At 42.8% G+C, this 24,938-nt stretch overlaps 1 protein-coding gene across 4 annotated transcripts in view; it reads right to left on the reverse strand.

Moving 5' to 3' along the window:
• The window catches only part of SBF2 (SET binding factor 2), a 448,846-nt gene that overhangs the window by 71,439 nt on the left and 352,469 nt on the right, over window positions 1-24,938 (reverse strand). For all 4 annotated transcript variants that reach the window (XM_074273454.1, XM_074273453.1, XM_074273452.1 and 1 more), the window contains exons 18-24: window positions 17,764-17,934; window positions 14,960-15,222; window positions 12,139-12,311; window positions 11,425-11,498; window positions 10,269-10,464; window positions 4,717-4,844; window positions 1,222-1,397 (exon numbers count right to left, since the gene is read on the reverse strand). In XM_074273454.1, the coding sequence (XP_074129555.1) occupies window positions 1,222-1,397; window positions 4,717-4,844; window positions 10,269-10,464; window positions 11,425-11,498; window positions 12,139-12,311; window positions 14,960-15,222; window positions 17,764-17,934 (1,181 nt within the window). The remainder of the gene's footprint in view (window positions 1-1,221; window positions 1,398-4,716; window positions 4,845-10,268; window positions 10,465-11,424; window positions 11,499-12,138; window positions 12,312-14,959; window positions 15,223-17,763; window positions 17,935-24,938) is intronic.

Here is a 24,938-nt window from a genome sequence, read left to right on the forward strand (position 1 = left end):
ACTCATTAAATTTGAAAGAAATATTTGAATTCTAATAGTCACAAACATTTCCTTTATCCCACCTGCTGCCAGCTTGACCCAGGCCCTTCTCACCTTGTAATGACACCACTGCAATAACTTCTTGATGGGCTATCCTGACCTGGTTTCACATTCTTAAACCAGGACTTCTTACCCTTTTTTGACCCTTTTTTGCCCAAGAAATTTTTACAAGACCCCAGGTATACAGAACAGGTATACAAATCAAACATTACTGATAATAAATCATAATTTCATGATCCTCACATTCAGTTATGAGATTCCACATGGGGTCATGACCCACAGTTTAAGAAGGTGGGCTCTAAACCACCATGTACATGGTAGCTGGATTGGCTTTCATTCAACCATCACTTTCATTATATAGGGCTTACTCTTTCATTTAAAATATTTAAGCATCCTTTTTTTTTGCTTACTTATCAAGTCAAAACTTCCCCACCTTGCGTCCAGGATTCTCCACAATCAAGCCCTGTTCTCTTTCTCCTCATTTCCCACCATTCTCCTAGAGAACCATATAAAATCTCAGCATCTTGGAGAATAAGATGGCTCTAGGGTCTGTCTGGCAGAATGACAGGAGCGCAGGCCTGGGAATTGGGAGTTCTGGGCTCTAGCACTATGTCAGCCGCTAAATGGCTCGTTTATCTTTGGACAGGTCTTTTATAAAGAACCTCATTTGAAAAATGAGGGTTTTGTCCTAGAGGAGCTGATTTGAGCTCAGATATTTAGCACAGATATTCTGTAATGGTATGCTTATAGCTACCTAAAATATTTGTACTTTTCCTCCTGTGGTGTCTGGTATTCATGGTCTCTAACTGGCAGAATTGATAATGGAAAGCCCAAGATGGCTGAGTTTTTTTAGGAGTTTAGTTGTGGATTATAATGGTCTATATGAATGGAAACTATAAACATTCTACCCGTCTTGTTTGCAGACTCCAGGGGACACAGAACTTTTCTCCATGTTTATAAAGCTTTCCCCCTCACCCTGACTCCAGTACACATTATAGAGAGTTTGGCCAAGAGCAGGAATATTCTTTTGATGACACTGATCACTTAGCTACTCAGAATTAGAAATTGCACTTCTCAAACTTAGTGTAATCTTATCTAATTTCAAAATTAAATGCCCAGCGATCCCCCCACAATCAAGCCTGACTGTGCAGAAGGGAGTTACTCACTCCTCTTTCTTCTTACCGAAAAGACGTGTTCTTCTCTTTCTGCTTGGGTAAGAGGGCCTGTGGGGCAGCCTGGCCGGCAGCGAAGGCAAAGGTGTTAAAAATGGATGGGGGGTAGCGGGCCTTCATCAGCTGCTTCTTAAAGACCTCCACCGCCTCCAGACTCACTTCCTCGTCGAAGGCCACCTGGATCAACTGCAGACCGGAGAGACCACACACATTAGGGCTGGTTACTGGACCAGCGTGAGGCTGGGGGAGGCTGGGCCCCGCCCCCCTGAAACACCTCATCTCTTGAACGCCATGTCTGTATCAAGGGAAAACAGAGGGCACCAGGGGCCAGCAGCAGGCTCGGGGCCAGGACTGCCATCTTGCATCCAACACTGTTATCATATGCAAACCGCTTAGCCCCTCAAGCTGTAGTTTCTTCGCATGTAAAATGGGAATGATCATCTACAATCTACCATGGAAGCATATTCTGAGGATTGAATAAGATAACTTGTGAAAATATTTTGCAAATCTTAAAAATTATGTAAAATTAGTTATTATTATTATTATTATCATTTTATTGGGTGAAGTGTTAACTTACCACTGTCACTTTATAATTCAGTCATACTCACGTTCACTGTGTTCACTGCACTAGGAAATGGAATCTACAAATTAATATCAATTGATAGGTATATAGCACATTAAGATTTGCAAAATATTTTGTATACATTATTGCATTTGATTTTCACAGAACTCTGAGAGAGAGAAGCTAGGGTCATTATTGTTCCCTTCTACAGATGAGGAGACTCATGTTCAGAGATGTTAAGTGCCTTGCCCAGGGCCAGACAGCTGGGAAGTAGCTGAGGAAGAAGTCAAACTTGAGCTTCAAGTCCAAGACCAGGGTTCTGTCTACTACGGCACCTAGCAGCCAGGAGATGCATTCCATGCCGTGCCAGGAGTCAATGACTCTCTTCACTTGGGCACATGGCCCATAAGACACTGGCCGAACCTCACAGTCACGTGGAAGACCCATATGATGTTCGCTGGGGGACAGCCGACAGTCTGAGCCATCAGAAGAAGCCTGACAGCTAAGGCAGCTAACCCTGGCAGCGGGAAAATATCTTTTACCGACACAGTTCAGTCTTGAGGCATCCAAAAGTGTACGGGAAGAGCAGATTCCCAGCCCTCGAGAAATGGGAAAGCCAAGTGAGGTTGGCTGCTGAACGGTGACCTCGCCACTTTACCAACGCCTTTAGGAGGGTCCGTCTCCTGGGCATTCAGGGGTCCCTGGCCAGAGAGTGTGATGTGAAAGCCTGCTATAACATGTATAACGTCTGCTCCCGAGACCCGGAGTCAGGAGAGCGGTGACGGGCTGGCTTTGTCGCTAACCAGATGGAACAAGTTAGTACCTGCCTTGGGTACTCACAGCCCAGCATCTGGAGCTGGATTTTAGAGACTACCTAAGTCCAGTAGCATCCAGCTGTTTCTGAACATCATAATCCCTTCTTAAGGTAGGAGGTTTTTTGTTTGTTTGTTTGTTTTTTTCAGCATTTACATATTAGCATTTGCTGATTAAGAAAATACACAAGGGGAAGTTACTATGAATCAGTAACACTTTTAAATGACTTTGGATCATCTGGGAACAATTCGGAGCAGCACCTGGGCTGGGAGGGGTGACCTTGGATTCTGGAAGGCCCTGCCAGGGAAGCACCGGCTCTGGGGGGACCTGAAAGGCTACAGGGCTTTACAGCATCGTCCCAAGGGGGGGGGCGCGTCTGTTTCTAAGGACCGGCCTAAGGAAGCCCTAAGGCTCTCACAGAGTCCACAAGTAAGACATTACCAGAGGGCTGCCACTGTATGATTAGTTCTTTGATCATGTAACCCATGAAAAACAAGAGACACAGGCGGGTCTCCCGTCCTGCAGAGTTCCACTCTGCTTCTACTGGGACAATGAGAGGGCGGGAAACGCTCCGCCGGGGGGAGCCTCGCTCACTGACGGGAGAGAGGCCATGTTTGAGCAGCAAGAAATCCTACCATTCTTGACATTCCTCCTATAAGTGAAGCCAGGAGACAAAAGGAAATTGAAGCTAAATTAATAGATGACTCACAGGTTCCTCTTGGAAAAGCTTTTGGAATATTCCTTTGGCAGCCGTGTAAACTGTACCAGAGATGGGAGACCAGAGACAGGGCCCGATCCGCAGAGGCCCGAGGCGCGTCCCCCGGCCTCCATTAGCGCGGTGGGACAGGAGTGGTGAAAAGGCGGGATGCCAGAAATGGAAAGAACCTTTCACCCGCGGATGTGTGGAAGGGAGGGTGTGAAACCGCAGGGAGTGGCAAACCAGGGTCCCTGACAGAAGGAGAAGTCAGGAAGGAGCTGCAGATGAGGGGAGAAGATCCGATATTCAACCTGATTGATTAGAGATGCCTAAGGGGAAGACGGGTGGGATTCCAGGGCCGTGAGTGAGGCAGAACTGGGCTCAGAAGAGACAAGAGCTGCAGAGCAGGCGGGGTTTCATCTCCATCATCCAAAACGATGACGAGGACGTGGTACAGAGAACTGAACTAGAGCCACAAGAGGGCCCGGGAAGAGCCCTCGGGGAGCGGCGGGAGCAGAGGGGTGAGGAGGACACCGGAAAAGAACTGGGAAAGAGGCGGGGCCGGGGGCGGGGGAAGGTACCACGTGGCCAGAGTCAAGGCCTCTGGAAGGAGACTGTTCCCAAGGCCCCATTTCCACTTTAGCATCCTGGGACTCACTGACCAAACCAGGCAGCCTGGAGGTCCCGGAAACTTGCAAGCCCCCAGGGCGAGGCCGGAGGAGACGAGGCCTCTCATGAGGAAAGCGGCCTCCTCTGCACAGTCTCCCCAGCTGAAACCGCAGGCTTCTCCTCAGAGCAGGATCGGCCCGCAGAGTCTGCGCAAGGGCTCCGAGGCAAGCTCTGCGAGGCTACTGGGCGTGGGGCGTGGCTCTGAGTAGGTCCGACCTGCTCTCCCTGCCGCGGGCTTCTCGGGGTCCGAGGCTCTGACCCATCTCCTGCTACGGCCTTCTCCAACATCTCCCTCAGCCAGCTTCTGGGGGAATATTCTTAACCTTCCCCGGCTCCCTCTGCCCGGAGGACTCGAGGCTTGTCCCGGTCCGGACCCCTCTATTTTTTAGCCCTGCCTCCGCATAGGCTCCATACTGAGACTTCACCCCTCCCCCACCTCTTGCCCGCACTTGGGGGCCTACCGGGCCTGGAAAGAACTCCCGCCTCCGCTTAAATCTGGGCCCAGATCCCATCTCAGAGGCTTACTGGCGGGTGACGCTGGGCAAGCCCCCAGGCTCTGCCGCAGCTTCCTCATCCGTAAAGTGGGAGTAACAGCACCCACCTCCCGAGGCCGCTGGGAGAACAAAAGGGAATCGGACTGGCGAGGCGCTTCCCAAGTCTCAGGGCTCCCGGGTTACTGCCCCTCGTGCAGGGAGGCTCCGGTTGTCTGGGAGCGGGTGAGATCGGCTGAGACACCGCCGCCCCTCCCCCTGCCCCCGCAGTACCTGGAAGGAGGCCGAGGCGATCTGCATGCCCTCCTGCGTGCTCTGCTGCAGCTGGCTGGGGACGGCGATCTTCTTCTCTTTGGTGATGGACGCCACGGGGAAGCTGCGCACCACCACCTGCTCGCCCACTGGGACAGAACACAGACTGTGGTTAGCTCGGGGAGAGGTCACTTTCGTGAGGCCCCCCGGGGAGGGCAGGGACAGGAGCCTCTCTCAGATGGCCGCTCGGCTCCTCTGCGCCCCCTGGAGGCCAGCCCGCGCCTCTGCCCTTCTCTGCCCTTCAACTCCCACCTCGGACCCTCGGGTCAACAAACCTTCAGCCGCTCGCCTTCCCTCAGCTTCCCTCCTTCCCTGCCCCCAACTCTGCAAGCTGGGCACTGGCGCCACGCGCCGCAGGGGCTTTGCCCAATGATCGAGAAGGCCCTAGCGGTCATGTGTGTACAATGGGGTCCTTCACTCCGCTCTTTTCCCGGACTTCTTCCTGAAACGCTGCGTCTCTCTACTACTTTACTGTGAGAAGGGGTCTCTAGGCTTTCTCAGAAGCCTTGAAGGAGCCGAGCCACAGAACAGGCCCAGAACTCCCGGGTCCGGAGGGCCTGGCGTTTTCCGAGCCCTGTCAAGCAGGACCACGAGCTCAGGACCAAAATGGCCGCCAGCTCTGAATGAAGCTGGGGCGAGGGCGGGGCCGCGGGGCCGGCCCGTGGCCTCCTCTGCCCGGCCCTAGTTCCAGATCTTGGGTCTCTGGGAGTTTGAACAGTAGAATGAAATGAGCTCAGAGGAAGTACGGCCGGAAGGCCCGAGAAGCCACAAATCGTGGGGGCAGCTCCTCCAGTAGAACTGGGAGGCGGGGATTCTTGTTCAGCTTACTTTACCTTACGGGCTACTCACAACCGTGCAGGAGCGAGGCCCTGCAGCATGTGGAGGGCAGCCGTGTAGCCGCCCTGGCCCTGGCTGAGCGCAGGACACAAGTCCTGGACTGAGGCCCGCCGGGGCCCCGAGTGACTTGTTAGATTTGATATCCGCGGTCTGGGGATTCAAACCATGCCCTTGCATCTCCACTTGTCTATTGCACATCTCAAACATGAGTACGAAGTGCAAGTCATTTCCTTTACTCCCGGACCCTGAGGCCTGAAGGTTCCTCGTACTCCGAGTCCCCCCGCATCAGCCGTGACTTCTCCCTGGCCCGCACACCCACGGCTGAGGTTTACCTTCCGTCCCTCGCCCACACCCCTCCTCCCCTCCGCCTGCTGCAGTGTCCTGCTGACCCGTCCTCCTGTCTCGAGTCTCTCCTACCACAGTCCATCCCCACACAAAAATCCGAGTCAGTGCTGCCCTCCTATTCAAGTGACGCCTCTGTCTGGCTTCCGAGGTTCTTCGGGACTCCCCCACTTCTTCTGCCTTTCCTGCACATCACTCCCTCACCCCTACACACCCGGGTCCAGGGACGCTGGCTCCCTTCCCATTATTCAAAGGGCGTTTATACGCTGTCCTCCAGGCCCGCGGTGCTCTCCCTCCTCACGTCGGCCTCCTCAGTTCTTTCAAGTTCTAGCTAAAATCCCACTTTCTGCACCTCCCCGGATGCTAGCTCTCTCCTTCTGTTGGCCATCTTTAATGTACATAACTTGGCCATATATGATGGTTTGCATGTTGTCTTTCCCATTGGACCACGAGCTCCTTGACATCAGGGAATATCTTTTCTGTTTTTTTTTTTTTTTTTTGTTGTTGTTTTTTTGTATTCCCAGCACTTAGCACAGTGCCTGGCACATAGTAGGTGCTTAATGCAAACTGACCAACTTTACATGGGTCATCTTATTTGATCTGCACAATAACGCTATGAGGGAGGTACTATTATTATCCTCACTTAACAGGTGAGAAAACTGAGGCTTGAGAGAAGTTCTGGTTTGTTCAGGGTTATAAGGCTTGTAAATGTCTAAGATGAAATTTTAACCTGGGCTTTCTCCAGGCTAAATCTAGTGCTCTGTCTACTATCCTACAATCTTTCAAAGGTCACTGAAAGTGGTTCTGTCAGTACTTCAGGAAACCTAAACATGGTTCGTCTGGGCTTGGTGACCTGAATTCATTATGTCCCTTTTGTCCTTGGGCCTTGCCAGTGCACTGTTACTGAGCCCTTCTGCAAGGCTCTCTCTGAGAAGATGAGCTCCTGGAGGGCAGAACCTGTCTCTTCTTGTAGCTGTTCCCCATCACTGAGTCCTTTTCATTAGATTTACAAAACTCCAGAAAAATACATACTTGTCCGCCTCCGTTAGGTGCCTGCCATGCCTATTTTCCTCTGCTTTCATCTGTGCTTTAGAAATCGGAATCCCATCCTTAGAATCTTCTTAACCAGCTGCACTCCCTTCCTGGCATTTCCTTTCTTGGCTGCCCTATCCTGCTGTTGACTCCTAGGGAGCTCATGTTCCAGTAGGGACCTGATTTCTTTTTCAGATGAACTGCTTACTGAATAGGACACCTTCTCCCACCACACTATTTTGTACTTCTCCATTTCATCATTACTCAACCGTAAAACAAGCCAGGCATAGGGACAGAGATTGATTTCATTGGTACGGGAAGCTCCTAGGTGAGGACATTCCCTCTATCAAGGCAGATTGGCAATTTCTCTTCAACTCATAGTCTTAGAAAGTTGTCTAGAACATCCAACTATAAGTCTTTACTTTTATTCCTATGAAACTGCATTTAGATTAGATTAGAAGAAGGTCTAGGAACCTAGTCTTTTCATTTACTGCCTTCCCATGGGCAAGCAAGTAAACCCCTTCTTCACTTGAACTTTAGTTTTCCTCATCTGTAAAATGAGGACCTGGTTGTTTCTCTCATAGGTCTGTTAGGAGAGTCAAATGAAACAATGTAAATGAAGTACCAAATGGTAAATACCAAAAGTCCATATAAACATCTGTAGCAAGGATTTCATAATGTGTGCACAACTTTTTAAATTTCTGAAGCTTTTGATAATTGTACTCAATAGCTTCTTTTTTTCCCTTTAAGACTTCTTGGTCCTATTTGACTCCTTAGAAACTCCTTCTAGGAAGATGACTTCATCTTAAGTACTTAAATTTCTGGAGAATCCAAAATTGTATGAGAGACTGTAACTTTCCTGATTTATAAAGGACTCAGGTTTTAGAACTGAAAAAATAAAACACCTTTGTTTATATTTGTCCATGGTCACAAAGATCATTAAGATTTTTTTCTAACTAATCTCCTTTCAAGGAAGTAAACACTCTTTACAATGAACTAATCAATATGAACCATTTATTAAATACTTATAATGCCAGGCTCTGGGCTAGGCTCTGAGGTTACAAAGGCAAAAATGAAATAATATTTCTAAAAAGTGGGAACAAGAGGAAAAAGAAACTGAAAAAGAGAAAATGTTCAAGCTTAGTTATGAGCAAATACGAAATGATTATTCCATGTCCCCTGTAAAAAATCTCATATTCCTGAAAATCAAAGATCTCTTAACCCTTAGTATAATACGACTCAAGTACTAGCAAAAACTACTAATAAATTCCTAAAAAAAGTTTTGGAGCCCACTGGTCCCATAAAGGAAAAGACAAAACTTAAATGTACTCTCAGGAATAAAAATCATTTACACAAATTTGTGTCAGGAAAGCAGCTTGAAAGGCTTCTGCCTTTTGTCTACATTCTGTTCATGCTGAGGTAACTCTAATGCCTAAAAAGGTTTAGATAAAATTTTATTTTATTTCTGTCATGTATATAACCTACTACATAATAACTCTAGTCTCTCTACCCAGTGTTATAACCATTTTTAAAAACACCCTTTAATAAAGAATATTATTTGTTAAAAGGTCTGAATACAAAATGACACTTTCACTGAAGGTGAAATAACAGAGCTAGAAGAGATATTGACCATCTACTCCAATCTCCTAATTGTACAAAATGGAAACTGAGAATATCCAGGTTAAAAGTAACTCGGGAGCAACAAAAACTAGAAAGAAATGTGATGCAAGAAGTCCTCCAACATTTTCTTCTCCCTTGAAGAAGGCATCATAGAATAAAATGGTGGGATTGAGAATGTTGGGGCTGCAAAGTTTAAACACAAACCATCACTTTGCCTAAAAGATTCTTTTATATTTTCGTGTTCAGACTGATAGTAGATCATCTGAGTCAACAGTAGCTAAGGAGGATGCTCATGAGGTTAGGGTTAAAGGTCCAATCCCTGTCTAGGTAAAGCAGACAAATTTATTTGGTAATTGCAGATGACAAACCTAAATTGAGCTGTTTCTCTAACATTACCGAGAACAAGAGAAATGGGCTGGAGGAGGACAAATGGTCCCAGCTATCCTGCACTGTGGGTACAAATATCTCTAGGTGTACATCCTAACAAGCAAGGCTTGGAATTATCAAGTACATTTGCAAAGGGCAGTATACCCATGGATACTAGAGACCAGAGAGAGAATATGGAGATTTACTAATGGAGAACTGCAAAGGCAATTCATCCAACAGTAGAATTATCACAATGATACTCATTTTCCAAGTGCTTTATGCTTAAAACCGCTTTATATCTGTTACCTCATTTGATCCTCTCAATAATTAATTCCCTGCGGTATGAAATAATAACAAATGCAGCATAAACTCTGCGCCCACTGTTCCATTAGCCAGCTGTTCCCAGGACTGACACTATTGACCAAAGTACCCACGATGCAGTGAGAAGAGCCTTGTTGAACTGTGTGACTTTGGTCAAGTTATTCAAACCTTCCTGATTCCTTTGAGTTTCCTCCTAGGTAAAATCAGAAAAATACTCATGGTGCCATTCTTACAAGGATGTGGTGGGGATGAAATGAGATAAAGTATAAAAAGTGCTTTGTATACTGTAAAGTGCTATACAGCAGAGGCTTAAATGTTTGTTCATTGTTCACCAATTATTAGTTTTTTGTTCCCTAAGTATTGGTAAAGAACTTACAAGCTAATTCAATATACCTGAAAGAAAGGAAGTTAAAAAATGAGAAATAAAAAATCAGGTAGAACTTGAAAGAAAAAAAGACTCTTTCTCATTACTTTCCTTGCAATAGTGTGGCATTATAGCACAAAATTGAGTAAAATACTCCTTTTGGCTAAGATACCAATTTCAGAGCTGGCAGGTCAGTAATATGATGGATAGTGGGTATTTCCAGCTTCATTCATGGCTAGAATGGAAGCATTCTAGGAAATGAGGTGTTTTTGGCACCTAGTTAATCACACCAAGTAGGTGGCTGGCTGCCTGGTCCATCTGCACGTCTTGCTAGACCTGAAGTAATTCATTAAGCAAATAGAATGATCATTTGAACAGAAATGCTTGTCATATTGTTAGGAAGGTACCCAAGACTCCTCAAATGATAAAGACTGTCCAATCAGTTCTTAGCTGTTGCAGGACAAAGCATATTGGGAAATATCTGACTTTACAAAGCACCAACTCTTGCTCTGAAATAACAGCTAATAACCACTCCCCCCACAACTAACTGCTTTAACCACTCTGGCCTGGAATCAAAGATCTGTATGAGCCTTTTACTGACAATGGATTTTTTGGATTTTGTGAGTCATACCTAGCTGATCGTGAGGGGTTCCTTTAAACAGAATTCTGTATGTGGTAAGAAACAACGCTCCTTCTGCAGGGAGGATGTGGGGGCCTCCAAGAAGTCCTCCTGTAGCTTCTTCTCTTCCATCAGGATCGAGCAGCACACGGAGGCCTTCACAAATAATTTCTTCTCCTGGAAGCAGGGTGGGTCTTAGAATCTTAGGCTAAAGGGGAAAAAATTAACATCCATAATCAAATTATGTTTTTAAATACTCAAGAAACAAGATGATTTTTAAAATTAGTGCACATATATAATAAAGCTTCTCTTAAGAGTTGCTGCTGTTTTTGCTCTTCAGTCTTCAGCTCTGAATTTTTGTGAGCCATGTAGAGTTTTCTTGACAAAGTCACTGGAGTTCCCCATTTCCTTCTCCAGCTCATTTTACAGATGAGGAAACTGAGTCAAATGGGATGAAATGACTTTTCCAGGACCACACAGCTAGTTACTAAGTATCTGAGGCTCATCATGAAGATGAGCCTTACTTTAGGCCTGACACTCAATCTACTCGACTTTTTGCTATGATACCTCAAATGATGAGGCAAGAGGATTAGATTGAAGGAACAGGAAAGAGGGATCTTAAACAGGAATTAGTGGTTTTTGCAAGATTGGCCAGGATGGGGGAGGTGTTGGGAATGCAAGCCTGGAGAGTCTCAGTACACACTACAAGGATGTGAACAAGGCACTGAAAAGATAAACACATAAGGCTCTTTTTTAATGTTTGACTTTTGACCCGTGAGGTAGAATGATAACCTTGTTGCTCTGGGTCAGGGACTCTTGGAATGGGCAGAGTGTGGGAACTGGTCATCCCAACAGCAGGGAACTGCTTACTCTGATCAGTACATTGACCAAACTGCAAGAAGATGGGTGTCTTTGGCCCCCGTCCTGCATTCTGCCAGCATGAAGGGTTCAAGCGTTCCAAAAGAACCATTTGCTTTGCTAGTGCCCACCAACTCGCTGCCCTGGTCTAGGCCCTCTGGTTCAGTCCCTGAGTGTGGTCTGGTGGTCAGGAGCCAAGCAAAGAGCCAGAGCAAGTCATCCCTAGAAATGAAGCTGAATGACCCCTCCAGGTACAATTATCTCCTGTTGCTCTTTTCTTACAGAGAGAGCACACCCTTTGTAATATTACCTTCTGTATTGGGGGGAGCCTTCTACTCTCTCGATGAACAGCCTCCAGGGTCTCGATGTGCATTGCTACAATTCCTAGAAGGATTCAGAGTATTTAGGGTAAAGTGGGGAAGAAGTGCACAAATGAGTTCAGAAATCTTGTACATAAATCATAGAAAGACAACACTGATTAGAATCCACCAATTTCCTCAAAGTTCAGTTCAGAAGCCCTTTCTTAGAGGACTCTCTTGGTATGTTCACCTAATTGGAGCTTCCTTCTTCCCTCTTTTCTGCTTACCCATCCCATGTCATCTAGTATTGACTTTGGATATATTTTGTACTGATCTCTTTATACTTGTTCCCCCCAAAGAATAGTAACATGTTGGGGGGCAAGGACGGCTTTTTAGGCTTTGTACCCCAGGACATGGCCCAGTGCCAGGCACAGAGCAGAGCAAAGTCAGTATTTGGTTGAGGGATTATTTGGGCATTTACCAGAGCAGCTAAAAGCCTTGGCCCTGCAGCCAGAGAAACTGAGGCTGGCTCCCAGCTTGCTTCCTTACTCACCTGTGTGAGTCACTTGACTTTTAGGAAGGTCTGTCATCTACAAACTGAGGGGCAATTCTACAGTGGCCTCTCATTCCAGATCTAAGACTCATAAGTCTTGGACTGACCCAAAGCAGCTACAACAAAGAAACAATCTCCCCCCAAATGCAGAAGTCTAAAGTGCATGCATTACCTGGTATCATGCAGTGAAGGCTCTTGATGTGATCCTGAGTAACTCCACTCTCGGTGCAAACTTTATCAATAAACCGGGTAATGAAACGCACGACGGAGTTGGCGACATCACTGTTCTCTGAGTCCTCAAAGCCACTCTCGGTGTCATAGCTCTCGGCAACACTTCCTGCAATACTGGGAGGGAATGACGGCGACAGAAATGCTTGTTAATACTTGATCAATACAGAGGAGCCACTCTTGGTTCATCTATCCCCCTGATTAACCCAGATAAATCTGATGGGCCCACTTGTCAAATATTAACATCCGTATCTTAAGAGAAGGGCACTTTCCTCTCTTCTGTAATGTTTGCTACATTGCTAGTGCCTAATTTTAACAAAATAATGTAAAATTCAAAAACTATCTTCATAAATATAGACACATCTTCTTCACAGCTGCAATCTTGTATATATATTTTTTAACATTGCCACAAAAACCTGGCATTTGTCTGATTAACAAATGTTTATCTATCTAGTAGAAAATACCTAACAGAATGAGAAAAATGAATACGAATGCTTTTAAGGATCAAGAACCAGCTTCACTTGTATGTACATTGAAAATTAGGCTATTAAGTCTGTTTTGGAGACTTTTTATAGTTTTCCTCATTTGTTTATTTAAAAACACTGTCTGTTTCTCTGTAATTACTACCAGAAAAATCCAGAGGAAAAAATAAATAAGAAATATGTGTACACAGATCTCAGTATTGATAGCAGGAACTCCTTTATTTTTTGGTGTCCTAGACCTCCCAGCAATCTGCTGAAATCTGTGGATCCTTTTACAAATAAAGGTTTTAAAACAATTCAAGGAAATGCTAAATTTCAGTTAAGAGGTTAGTGAAGATAAAAGGTATAAATTTTTTCTCCTGTCTAAGCTCATGAACCCTCTAAAATGTATCCACAGATTTAAGATTATGAACCTTTGATCTACAGAAAAGAGATGAAGTTGGGAAATTATGACCCCTTCTTCAGGAGATCTGCCTATGGATAGCAAGGGCCAATGAAGATCTGGGCGAGATCAAGGAAAGAAGGTAGACTAGCTTGGGCAACATATAAAGATGGAAAAGCATGCTGGAGACATGAGTATTGGAGTTCTCTTCCACCTGACCAACTCTCTGCTGCAGCCATTGCTACAAGAAACAATTATAGAATAATTAAATGCTAAAGACTATGGTATTAATTCCGAAGGTAATTGGTGTGTGGAAAAAGGGGAGATCCCTTGGGTTGAAATAGTGGAGAAGCGTAACCAATTTTTGACTCGCTGGCAGGATATGGACAGAGGCCAGAGGGAAAACATGTGGGAAGACACCTCACAAACAAAGCACTGCATTTGTAGGGACAAAGGGGACATTAGCATAACAGGGTGCTAGGAAAGAAGGTGAGATATTTAGGGTGGGACATGATTACGTAGGGTCTTGAACATATAGCAGAGTTTAGATTTGATAAAATAGATAATATGGAGTCACTTTGATGGTTTTGAGCTGGGTAACATATTAAAAATAACATTCTGTAAAGAACTAAATAGAGGGGAAAGGACTAGAATTAGGGATACCAGTGAGGAAACAATCCATTGTAGCAATACAAGGGCATGGAATAAAGGTGGCTACAATTTGGGATTTTGAATGAGAAGATTTTAAGGATGTGATGGTCACCTCCCTAAAAAATGTCAGCAAAGAAAAGAGCAGAGGATGAATCCAAGGTTTCCAGCCCAAGATGACAGCAGAATGATTATAGATTACCAATAGGAAAGGATGTTGGAAAATTTAAGACAGAGATGTACTTGTGAGAGTGAATGAGTTCAGTAAGAGAAAATACTAGAAGGAAAAAGGACTGGAAGACATCCACTTGGGAGAGAAGAAAAACAAGCTAGACAAAAAAGTTGGCAGAGGCAAAACTGGAAAGGCAAGAGAAGCACCAGGACTAAGTAGAATTGGAGAATCCAAAGAAGGAGGGAACACCTAATTTTCACCTAGCCACACCACTTTGGAACTTCTCTGACTTCATTGTGTTTCAGGAAGCTCATTATCAGGATAACCTCATCAGCCTTTGGTTTTGGGACTCCACCTCATCACTTCCTCCTACTTCTCTTAGTGGAAGATTAGACCAAGATTCCAAACATTCATTTAAGGAAAAAGCTCAGCTCAGCTGTCCCATTTCTCACCTGTTCATTCTATTTTGGGACTTCTCTGACTGACTTTTCTATCATGTTATCATCTTGAGTTCCTTTCCTTCTTCCTTCCCCCTCCCCTTTTCAGCTTCATTTTCTATACTGTCTTCCCCATTAGATTGTAAACTTGTTCTTTTTACCTATTTTTATTTCAGTGCTTAGCACATAGTAGGGACTTAATAAACTTTGATTGGTTCCTGATTCTAGATAGAAAATACACAATCAGAGGAATCTAGTGTTGCATAATGGTCAAAAATGACTTGAAACAAAGCCAATGGAATTGTTGAAAAGGAGGCTGGTGGGGATCTTGGAAAGGAGCAATTTCACCATAGAAATGAGCAAAAGGAAGACAGATCAATGGGAAGGATGGATTAGAAGTAGACACAACAGATATAAATCATGGAGTTTGGCAGTGAAAGGAGATATTAGTATTTATAAGAAAATAACAGGATAAAGTAAAGCTGTTTTATGCTGGATAAATGAGCATTTCAAACTGACACCAAGAGGTCAAGACTTGACATTTTATAGAAAAATTGTCCCCACTTTTGTACATTCTCTTTAATAAAATTTTATTAGCTTAAGATCATCAAATAAAATCTACATCCTCTCTCTTTTTCCCAAACCTGTTTGTGACGATGCTGTTGCTTCCACTCTCCCAGTCTCCAGTGGCAGATGTCCTCAGAAGTTTGTTTTTACTTGTGTCCAGTGGTACCAGAAGGTTGACCATGAGGTTTGCAAAATGGATTGCCTGACTGAAGACTGTACTTTCCTCCTTTTGCACCAGCTCTTGTTGCATCTCTTTGCTCAATGTGGGCCACAACCGCAGCTGCTCTGCGGCCAGGTCCATTGCAGTCTTCTCCTGGTCTGTGCTTTTTGGAATTTTCTCCTAGGAAACAAAGTAATTAGATTGAAGAGTAAAATAGTAATTATTTTACATAGTTCAAAGAGTGAGAAAGAGGTTGTTAAAAGAGAGGAATATGTTTCAACAGCTTAATATTTGAAAAACTATAATCTGTTGTGTAAAAAATAAAAATGGAGAGTTAATAATCTTTTTAATTCCCAGAAATTTAATGACACTTTATGAAGAGTACAGTGGAATCAGGTCAATTAACAGACCAAGTGGTTTCCACTTTATTTTCCTATATCTATGAACTATATCAATTCCAATATATGGATGATAATATATGAAGTAACCTGTTGTCCCTTAAAACAATGTTGATTTTCTAACACTTTTTTTTGTTACTATGAATGGCAGGGATAGAAAATACCTATATTTTCTTGGAAGTGAGGATTATGCAATTAAATGTATAATAGTACTAAAGTGATTTTTTTTTTTAAAAAGGGTACCCCATATAGTTGAGCATGTAGATCTTATTAGAACTAAATTAAATTACATCAGAATGTATTTTTTGGGCGCAGTGGTATATGAGTAAGAATTGGTTTCCATTTAAGCACTTAAAATAAATAGGACACAAAGACAAACTTTAGTGTTTGATCCACAAATGACTTTGAAAAAAGTTCAATTTAACTACATGCTAAAAAGGACTTAGAATTCAGTAGTGTACTTTGGTTTCAAAAGCAATGACACATTTATCTTTAAGTCTATGAAGAAAGATGCATGCTTACTGAAAGCCAATTCTTTACCAAATCAGACATTCTAAAAGAAATGCATCAAAGCATGTTTCACTTATCACACAATAATCATGTACATTATGAGATATGAGAGAGATGATTATAATTAAGCCTTTACCAGCTGATTAAATGAGAAGGCACATAATCACCATTTTCATACTAGATGTATGTGCCCCAAATGGGAATTTCCAGTGAATAAACTTGTAAAGGGTTAGTGTCACAACAGTGTATCAAGTGGACTCTGGTGAGGGAAGAATGACTGCAATGCACATTTCTGATAAAAAAAAAAAAAGGCAGTATTTAAATCTCTAGGGTGTGATAGTTGCCCAAGGTGATCCATCCAGCAAACTGCAATACATAAAGGCAATGATTCTTTGAACTAAATTCAGTGCCAAAAGGTTGCCTCTTTAAAATTATCTCCTTTTTTATACAAATAGGACCACAAGGTCAGTTAAAGGACAGAAATGAAATAAGCTGCATCACCACAAACCTAGTTTAACGGCTCTGGCATTTAGCATAATGAATGCTAATAAATGATTGCTGATTTGGTAAAAGAAAAGATACAATCTCTGTCTTCATAAATCTATATAAGGGAACTCTTTCAGTTAGTTATAACAGCAAGAAATTTACTAGATAGGATTTAATTATAATATAATTCAGCTGTACATGAAAAATCATGTCACAAGGTGTTATGTCATAGGTGCTTAACAGAGGTACAAATATAGTTATTGTAGTACAGATGAGGGAAACAGAACTTCTGGCTGGGGAATTAAAGACAGTTTTATAAAGGAAGCAATATGTGAGCTGGGGAAAGAATGATGAGTTGGATTTTAATGGAGGGGGCGGGGGGGATGGGAGGAAGGATTCCAGGCAGCGAAATGAGGAAGAAAGAAACCATGAGAGGCAGAAGACAGTAAGTTGGGGAGACGATAGGCCTTCCCATATGCTCTGCTGGTGAAGACACCAGCTCACAGAATTGGAAACCACTCCTGTGTCACTTGCTAGCTGAGCTATAGACTCAAAGTAATTCTTTTGAAGGGCAGATGGTGCCTTAGAAAACTGAGAGGAGCCACAAGAGAGCAGGGCTGAGGAAGACTGGGGCCCAAACATAGAGTTCTGCATGGGCCGTGATGCCTCTCTTCTTTCTGTGTCACTGAACAGACCTTCCGAGGGCTGGACAAAGTCACGTCCTTTAGTCACCAGCTCCCGAGTGTTCTTCCTGCGCCTTCATTTGTTCAGATGCTTCCCCTTCCAATTTTTCAAGACTATAAATAGCACTTCTAGAAACTGTCTTTGTACAAATCACTTTTCTCCCCCTGGGATCTGTATCCTTGGGATATCTGTCCCCGGGTGGAATTTCCAAGTCAAAGGGCACCCCGTTGTGTAGTTCTCGTTACCCGCAGCCAGACTAAGCTCTCCGAAGGTGGAACCGATCTGCAATGCTACCAGCATTATGCCAGCAAGCCTGCTGTGCCCTGTCAACAGTCTGTCGGGTACTTTAAGATGAACTTCATAAAAGCATAAACATAAAAAGCATGAGGATTTTTTTCCAATCTCTGTTCCACAAATGAGTCCCAATAGGTTCTCATTTGTAAAAATCCATGCTTATAGACCATTCAAAGATGCTAATACAAATAAATATCATGTCAGAAATTAACCCAATAAACAAGCAGCAAAAACCCCCAAAAGCAACCGAGGGTTTTGTTTTGTTTTGGAAATCATGATTATACATTTAAAATTCTCTTCTTCTTACAATCTGATTTCTAGTTCACAAAGACATTTCCTATTTTCTCACCTTTTGCTTCAAGTATGTTGAATGATTGTCTTCCTTGGCTGAGAGGTACAAGGAGCGAACTTGATTTTGCACATTATTGTAAAATGTTGTCTCCCAAAATTGTTGATTAGTCCATATAGGGTGGTCCTGCACACAGGTATAAGCAAACTGACTGACTCCAGGAGCAAGTTTCTGTGAGAACACATAAAAAACAACCATCAATATAGAAATGAGACAATGAGACAAGTCACCCAAAGAACCATCTCTGTCAAAGTTTACCCAAAGAATGTTTCACAGCAGTCCACAATACTGTTTTTGCATACACGTGAACTGAACCCAACTGAACCCAAATGTTTGTTGCCTAAAATGTAGAAAGCACTATGCCAGGGATTGGCTTATCTGAGCTAAAGACAGGACTAAACTAGCAGAAAATGCGAAACTTGCTCATTACATGTTTTAAAATGCAGTGTGTGTGTGTGTATGTGTTTGTGGGCTTTGGGAGTGGCTATCAGTGAGTTTGTTATTTGGATTTGATGGGGTGTTTTGATTCAGTTCTACGATTTCATTGGTTTATAAAACTCCCAGAATGCATTAGGGATTATTCTACAACTTAGATGGTAGTCTTAGAGAGTTTGCCCAAGATTACAGTCATTTTGTGACAGAGGAGGGTCTCCACTTATTGGAGACAGGCTATTTAAGCCACTCTATATGTCATTTCTCTGTAACTAAGTATTTAAAACAAAATGCTGATGTCACACTAAAGGTTTTTTTTTTGGGGGGGGAAACCAGAAAGATATCCAGTTTCCTCATCCTGAGCTGTCATCTCACATATTCTCTACAAGGATTCTAAAATGCTTTAGTTTAAAGATACTTCCTCGGGACTGAAGCCCAGTATGGAAAAGGCACCTTATCCTCCTTCCACTTCTCTTATTTTCACTCTCTCACCTCCTCTCCTCTCCTTCTTACTCCCCTTTGTCTCTCTTAACTCCCTTGTGGATCTTGTGGTACTATAGCTCCATGAAGAACTATTTTTTTGTCTTTTAGAATTTTCTTTCCTAAACTTGAATTCTGATTTAAACCTTTTGAGGCTGACATCCTCTGACTTGTTTATGACTGCCCAGATCTTCATAAGGTGACCTTGGGTTGCTGCTTGACCTTATGACGGGTTGAAGCTTAAAGGCAGTTTGAATATTAATTTTTGCTAAATTCTCATGAAAAATGAGTGCAACATAATTACAGGAAGACTTTTTTTTTTAGCTAGAAAAATGTAGAATATTGTATGTTTGAAATTTGTTTTAAGAGTGAAGCTCAAAAAGCAACTTCTGTTAATGTTAACTAATGTCATTGTTAATTTTTTAGAGGTAAAGCAAGGGGAAAGGGAGAGAATAAGAATTATGGAGTCAAGAGTTTTAGCTCAGATGTCACCTTAAATAATTACTAATTATTTGATCTTGGGTGAACCATTGATTTCCCTGGTCAGTCAATCAGTAAATCAACAACTACTCATTAAGCATTTAGTATGTGTCTGGTGATAGGGTTTATTCCTGGGGATTCTAAGAAAGGCAAAAACATGGTTCCTGTCTTCAATGAGCTTATAGTCTAATGAGGAAGGAAGCATGGCAACAACTAGAACAAACAAGATACTTACTGGGTAAATTTCTGGTAAGGCATGAGTATTAAGAGAACGGGGGGAAACGAAGGCTTCTTGCAAGAAGGTAGAATTTTAGCTGAATTTTAAAGGAAGTCAGGTTGTGGAACTGAGGAGGAAAAGCATTCCACGTACGAGGGACAGCCAGTGAAAAAGCATGGAGTTGAAAGATGAGGTGGAATGTAAATGTGTGGGGTATAAAATGTAAGAGGCTGAAAGTTAGGAAGAAGAGGCCAGGGTATGAAAGCCAAAAAGGGGATCTTATATTTGATCCTGGAATCTACTGTCCAACTATTCCATCTGGCAGATTCGATCCTAAATACTGCAGGGTTCCAGCCTCTGCAGGAGGCCCAGGGAGCTGAGCAGGAGGAATAGGGTCGATGTCAAAGGAAGACAGGAGTCATGGGGTGGTTCGAGTGAGGAACTGATAGAAGTGATGCTCCCACTTCTCTCAGGCTCCTTCAGGCTTTTTAAAAATGCCATATCATGTTCATATATTTTTCTTTAGGTCAACATAGTCTTCAGACATGTGTGTGACTTCTTGACCTTTATGTGTTACCACATTTGATATTTAACATCTGAGTAAGATTTTTATGGTTGTGTTAATTATTGATTACATTCTGCAAAGCCAATAATGAAAGGGAAATGTTATACAAGGTTGAATGTCAGTGAATTTTGTTAGTTTACTTACGTCTTCTTTATCAATTCTATGGATTGTTTGGTCTCTCTATTTCCCTGACTTGGTGTACACAGGCATTTAGGGTAATTCCTATTTATACTTTAACCATCTTTTGGTTCCTTGACAGACTGATCTTTTCTGAGTCTAAGTTGGTAAACACCATTATTTCCTGGACCTTTGGATTCTCTCCGATACTGACAATGCTCTCCATGGTGTTCTCTCCTTTATCATTTGTCTCAGTGAGAGAATAGTTTTATTAGGACAGAATATGCCTCTGGAATCATTTCTAGTTAACTTGCCCAAATTCCCCTCGTCACCAGATTTTTTAGATAATGTTTTAGTGCCAATCAAGCCAATTATAAATAATATAGGAAATAGTAGTCCACTAATGAGAACCATAGAAGGAAAATAGAAGGAAATGTTGTTCCTGCAGGAGTGCTGTGCACATCTGGTCTCAGTGCTGGGCTTGGCCCATCAGCTTGGAGGTTGTAGCTTCCAACAAAATACCACCGGGCCTTTCCAACCAATTTAAAGATGAGTGCTGCTTTTGTGCTGTCTACCAGTCCTTTTTGCAACTCAAAGACACTCACCTGGAGAAGCCCACTGACGGAGCATTACTATTTGTAGTAAATAATAAAGATGGCGAAGACATTATTAATGACAATAACAGACACTGAATTTTGTAAAGTGCTTAATATGCATGAGTTCACTGAGTCTAGGGAAGATCCGTGACAGTCTTTGAGTCTTAGTTTTCTTAACCATAAATGAGGCCATTGGATTCAAGATCACTAGAGAGAGCTGGAAGGAGCTCTGGTTTTAGAGCCAGAGGAGCAAGGTTCAACATGCAGTTTGGCTTCGTTCTACCTGGGGGATTGTGGTCAAGTCCACTCTTCTGTGAAATGAGGGAATTTGGCTACAGGAACTTTGAAGTGCTTTCCAGGACTGAATCCATGATTCTGGATACTTTTGAATTGGGATCCTCATGAAATTATACAAATATAAGACTAGTAATACTCACAATAGTATTAACTAAGGTTCTCGGATAGCTTCTCATTTTCTACCTGGCTTCACTCATTAATTCTGAATTTCTCTGACTTTTCTACATGTTCCCTCACCTTTGGTGGATTGTCTCCCTCTATTAAATTGTAAGCTTCTGGAGGACAGGGACTATCTTTCCTTTTCTTATTTATCCCCAGTGCTCAACCACAGTATCTGGCACTTAGTGGGTATTTAATAAATGTTTGCTCTTTATTTACCCTATAACTGATGTTTATATGCTAGTGTTTTATAGTTTACAAAATCCTTTACTTGTACTATCAAATTTGATCCTTACAACTATCCTGTAAGCTGAGAACATGCATTTATTTTCCTTGTGTTACAAATGAAAAAAACTCGGAAGGTTGTAACTTTCCCACAGGCAGGATTTGAACAAGGTCTCTGTTGATGCTGTCGCTCTACTTCTGAAAAAAAATGGTTCTTATGATGATCCCTTCTATGATGGTAGCAACCAAGAAAACATTCTCCAAAAGCAGATTATTTTGTTTCTTTTCTTGAACTAAGGTGTCTTTTCCAATTACCAGCTTCTTTGATCCCAGGAGAGGTGACATGGTGTAACAGGGAGAGCATCAACTCGCTGCTCTGCAAGAATCCTTCCTCGGATTTATCCTGAGCAAGTCACTCACCTCCCCAGGGCCTGGCAGTCACTCAGACTGCAGGCTGCAGACAAGGTGACAGTCTACTAGGACAGAGGAAGGAATTCATTAGGAATTCCTTCCACTGATAATATCACAAGTCTAGATCCCTCTCTCCCCAAGAAAAAAAACAAAACAAAAACAAAACCAAAAAAAAAAAAAAAAACCTAACCAAGCAGCCAATTCTAGAGGCAGATGTTATCAGAATCATTAAGATGTAAAACAAAATGAAAACAAGAAACTCAACTCCCTACAAATGCACAGCTAGTCCCAAGTCTCTTTACTGTAATAAAATAGGATCTAATCTGCTTCCCAGAATTTTTTGTGAAGTCATGCATTGGAAATGCTGGCTTTCCTTCAACATTTCTCCTGAATATCCTCCCTTTCCTGTGGGTTGCCCTTTACGAGGTCTAGCCTAGGTGCTGTAGAGGAGACACTTTTTCAGGTAGATCAGGTGATCTCTGTGACTTGTCCTCGCTCCCACAGGGGGCCGAAGGTAGCAGAGACGGGATCCGAACACTGGTTCTTTGTCTCCTGATCTAGTGCCTTTTACGGACAATATTTTCTTCCAACAACTTCTCTAGCTCTAGACAGAAGGGCTGCGCAAGGAGTGACTGCTTGGATCACCACCCTGTGATTACATCTCTTCAGTCTTGTGAGTGATAACCTCAAAGGCAATACTTTCCATCTGTGCCTAGAGCCACACACTCATTGGATGGAATACAGTTATAAAGAGCGGGCTCATCTGAAGAATGTGCAATACACACATCTGGCGGCAGGTACGGCTTCTGACTGCGAACCACAACCATGAAATAACTTTCTGAAAACACCTCCAAAAGTGTATTCTCTCTCCAGGCACTCCTGTCTCATGGCCCTGCTTTAAGGGCAAGTGTGCTCTGCTCTGCCCTCTCTCCCCACCAGCAGAGGGCGGCGGCAATAGGCCACAATCCAATTTTCTATCACAAGACTGCCTTTTTTCTTCAGAATATAAAATTAAGCCCTTTTACAAATACATTTTAAACACAATTTCTTAAGAAAAAACCCCAAAAGTTTCACACAAAGAATATATTTCTGAATCCAAATAAAGACAATTTTTAGGCCTTAAAACTCAAGCTCTTCCTTTCACAGGTGCTGTACTTTTAATTAATAGTGAAAATGGTGGTGAATGAGGCTGGCATTAGAGCCTAAAAGCATTGTTAGTTAGAGAAACAAAATTCCTGAATGCTCCAAACTTGATTTATCTCCTTATATTGCTCTGACACAATATCTGTAGAGTGGAAAGAATACTCGGAGTCAGATGTCCTGGATTCAAGTCTTCCACCTATAACTTGCTAAGTAAGGGCAAATTACTTACTTTTTTGTTCCTCAGTTCCTTTATGTGTAAAATTAAGGTCCTTTAATTCTACATCCTCGGAGTATCTAAGATTTTCTCCACCTATGGCAAATAATGCCCACAGGTATTTTCCGCTCTATTTGGAGACTGAAAATTTACCCTGTGTTTCATGTGTGTGTATCCCATGGGACAAGGCTTAAACTTTTTTCACTCACAATACCTTTTCACCCAAGAAATTTTTATGTGGCCCTGAAATCAGAGGTATATAAAACAGGTAACCAAGTCACACATTTATGGGTAATAAATCATAGTTTCAAGACTCCCACATTCAGTTACACGGCTCCATGTGGGGTTGCGATCCACAGGTTAAGAAGCTTTACTAGAGAAGCAGGTAATGCTTTTGCGTGGAATTCTGTAATGCAGTACTGAAAGAATAACTATGGAATGTGACCTCCCTTCCCAACACCGAATAAGTCTGCACGTGATTTATGAGCGCCTAAAGGCTCACTATTGAGCAGTGCCTCTTCCTTCCTATCTAGGGCTTTTAAAGAGAACACAGAATGGTTTACTTACCACAGCATCAGGACTGGACTTAATGTACAGGAGCTGGTTAAACAAATACAATTGGGCATAAAAACTTCGGAAGGAAAAGCAAGCCAAGTGAAGGCTGAGGAAGGTCAGTGTGGAACAGCCATTCAAATAAAGAAACCTTTCCAACAGGCTTGTAGGCAAGCATGCTCTAGGCACATGGAGCTTATCTAACAGGACCCAGGCCCTCCTTTCCTCTCTCGGAGAAACAGAACTCTAGCCCAGAGATTTGGACGAGCCAGCTGCAATCAATTACTCTTAAGGAAGGTCCGGGATGGGGGATACAAAGATTGACTCTATATGCTGGGTCTTTGTAGCCATGAATCTCCTGAATACAACACTTGTCAAACAAAGCCTGTAGATGATCAGCGTTTCCACTACAGAATGTCCCCTTTATCTGCTTTTTTTGAACTTTATGACTTTGCCTATCATCCTTCATTTCCGATCATTTAAGTAGTTATTTAAAAGTTTTTTTAAATCTTTCTTTTGGAAACACTCGAGCTCTGCAAGCCCTCATAAGGCAGGCTGCAGAAGATGGCTTTTCTGTCAAGAAACAGAACCACTGCATCCTGGGATGTTGCACTTGGCCTGGCATCTGGGATTCTTCAGGCCCACCTGAACCCCCTCATTTTGTGGAACCATTTCTTTTGTCCTCATCATGAAGAGATGAAGGAATATGTAGTTGTTGACTTTCTACTAAAATAATAATAGCCTCAGAGCTGGAAGGGAGCTCTTGGGACCTTCAGGCTGATGAAGCAGGGTGAATAACACCACTTCTCTCTGGGTTTTGATTTCCTTTTGTCAAAAATGAATGGCTTTGACCAGAGGGCGACTGAAGTTCTTTTCTGCCCTTTTTGATGTGGCTATACAATCCTCTAATTCCCCGTATATAGTTGGGCAGTATTTGCAATTCTGAGAATATCATAAATTCTCAGTGCTTCCTAAATAGCCTTTGCAAATATTTAGAGGAAATAAGGTTCACATTATTTCTGGAAGTGGTAGGCCTGGAGTTGGGACAGGCAGAGAGTTTCAAGAAAAGACCTAATTTTACTGCCCTAGAAATTAACTTCCCCTTGCTGTTTTTCTAAGTCCATTAGTTGTTTGTACTATTGTCTTCTTGGAATTACTATGTGCTGGTTATTCCTACATCTAACTATTCTTCTCCTTTGATGCCTTGTGAATGCACCTTGCGTTCTTCAAAATTGCTCCAGAGAGATACAAACTCAGGCAGGTCTTACACCAAGCCAGAAAGGGCTC

The sequence above is a fragment of the Sminthopsis crassicaudata genome, chromosome 6 (genome assembly GCF_048593235.1).
Source record: "Sminthopsis crassicaudata isolate SCR6 chromosome 6, ASM4859323v1, whole genome shotgun sequence".
Classification (NCBI taxonomy): Eukaryota; Metazoa; Chordata; class Mammalia; order Dasyuromorphia; family Dasyuridae; genus Sminthopsis; species Sminthopsis crassicaudata.